General features: G+C 48.3%; 1 protein-coding gene across 1 annotated transcript; it reads right to left on the reverse strand.

Annotated features, from left to right (window-relative positions):
* Positions 1-406: 406 nt before the first annotated feature.
* On the reverse strand, positions 407-1542 carry LOC4325545 (VQ motif-containing protein 4). The gene has a single exon (XM_015785960.3). It carries the CDS (start codon positions 1444-1446, stop codon positions 751-753), a length of 696 nt encoding a protein of 231 aa, XP_015641446.1. The 5' UTR covers positions 1447-1542; the 3' UTR covers positions 407-750.
* Positions 1543-2465: the final 923 nt, after the last annotated feature.

Raw genomic sequence — 2465 nt, forward strand, 5'->3', positions numbered from 1 at the left:
TCTTTGGACTGCTACTGCCTACTGGGAAATGGAGTATTCAAGTGTAGTAGGAATGATAAAAAAGACGCCAAAATTTTGCCAGGGTAGTTTGAGCTTTTTGTAAATGCTTTCACCCTGTTAAAATGATCGAATTCTACTTGGCAGAGAGATAGTAGTGGTAGCAGTATAAATACTTCTATTTGAATTGGCGCGACTTGCAAAAGAACTTTGACCACAATTATGACTTCAGAATTCAGATCTTTGCTTGTAGGAGTACTATACAAAATCACAAGGCTGGTATTTATGAGCGCTGACGCAAGAACAGTAGCCAGGGATCAGAAGGAATCAACCCCCGAATAGCTGCCGATGAGAAGGCCAAACCGAATGACATCAGAGGAGAAACAGTAAACCGGTCAGAATTAGGAAGGGAGTTAGAACACCAAGCTCAAAATTAAGCTTAATTAATCGATTGATCCATCCTTTCGGAGTCCCCAGCGAGCGATCAAGAAACCGAAGCCGAAATCTAGAGCTCGGATTATACAATCGCTCACTGGTCACTACTCCAAAGAAGAAAAAAAAGAAACTCCCTTCTTCATTTCGAGAAGGGGGCAAAAATTACAGCAGCAGCAGCAGCAGATCAAGAACAACAACCACAAAACTAGAACTGCGAAGAGAAACGGTACAGCGAGAGCGGTAGTAGCAGTAGTTGTACTCGTCGTCGATTACTTGATATAGTTGAGGCGCGCGCAAAGGCGGGAGCTTTTGGGTCACTCACTCGGAAGGCGCGGCCATCCTTGGCGAGGTGACCGGGAAGAGCGGGAGGAGGCGCGGCGGCTCGGCGCCACGCGGCGAGGGGTGGAGGAAGAACCCCCTCTCGGATATGGCGGCGCGCTCGGCGTCCTCGGAGGACGAGGCCGGCGAGCGGTTGAAGGGCTCGCCGGTGAGCGGCGTGACCGGGCTGAGCTTGAGCGACGGGAAGTCCAGCACGCTCGGCGACAGGATCTCCGGCGTGCCGACCTTCCTGCCGGTCGGCGACGGCAGCGCCCCCATCGCCAGCGGCGCGATCATCTTGAGGTTCTTGAGGCTGCTCCGCCGCTCGTACAGCTTGAAAGCCGGCTTCTTGGGACGGCACGGCCCGTTTGCCCCCTGCCCGCCACCAATCCCGGCGGCGCTGCTGTTCCCCGCGGCCGCTGTCGCTGCTGTGGCGGCGTTCTTGGAGGGTTGCTCGGCGCCGGTGAGCATCTGCACGACCTGCTTGAAGGAGGCGGTGTCGGCCTGCACGAAGGTGGTGGGGAAGGGGGTGGTCTCGATGGTGCGGGGGACGGGCCTAGGCGACGGTGGAAGTGGTGCACGGTGGTGCGGGTGAGACGGCGAGGTGGAGGACGACGACGACGACGAGGTGGAAGACGACGGCGAGTTGGGGTCTTGCTGAGGCATGGGGAGGAGCTGCTTGGTAGAGGGCTCCATTAATGCCTCCCTCCCCTCCTCGCCCGCACTTGTGGGGTTCTTGGGTTTTGGTGTTGGGAGAGGAAGGAAGAAGAGAAGAAGAAGAGGAGACGACTTGAGGTGAGGAAGAAGAGGGTGGGGAGGTTAAGAAGGGAGATGGAGAGGAAAAGAGGGAGAAGGGGGGGAGTTAGAGATGCATTGTTGTAGGTGTGACTGAGACCTTGGATGGATGCTTTCTCTCTCCAGGGTCTATTTCTTTCCCAGCTTTGATTTCCTTTTCTTGTTGGGTTTTTCTCATTTTATTTTCCTTGTCTTTTTCCATTTTCTTTTACTCGGCTGTGTTGGGTAGTGTCATAGTGTGGTAGACTGGTAGTAGGGAAGTGGGTCTACTGGTAAACAGGAATTCATGGTCACTGTTTGCAGTTTGTTCATGGGTTTTGGTTTTTTAGAAACCTTCGAGAAAATACATTGCCTTTGCCAAGAAAAAGAGCTAAAATTATGTATGCCTTAGGAAAAAAACTTCCACAAGAAAACTGGATTTGGTATTCAAATTTATAAGAAACGGAATTTACGACGGTTTCATTTCGTATAGAAATTTGCCATGTTAAGTACATCTAACTACGAATAGAAAATTGATACGAAGAGATACTATCTAGTTATATGTACTGTAGGGAAATGGCAAGTTCGTAGTTAGATAGATTTGTTAGTTGAAAAAGTAGGATACTTCAAAAATCATAGCATGAAGCAAACACTGGTCTTAGTTGGTCAATACTATCAATGTGGTAAAATCTATTACTCAATCAAAGATGCTACTCCCTCCATTCCATAATACAAGGCACAACCACTTTTTTTAAGATATTCCATAATATAAGACATGTATGCATGTAGACAATTAACTATGACCCCTTCTCCATTAAATTATTATTTTTTTTAAATCCTCCACTCTTATATTCTCTAATTCTATTGGATACATGCATTGTATTTATTAGGATGATCCAAACTATAAGATGATAATAATTATTTTCTTGGTGTTTGGGTTA

Source organism: Oryza sativa, chromosome 1 (genome assembly GCF_034140825.1).
Source record: "Oryza sativa Japonica Group chromosome 1, ASM3414082v1".
Taxonomy (NCBI): Eukaryota; Viridiplantae; Streptophyta; class Magnoliopsida; order Poales; family Poaceae; genus Oryza; species Oryza sativa.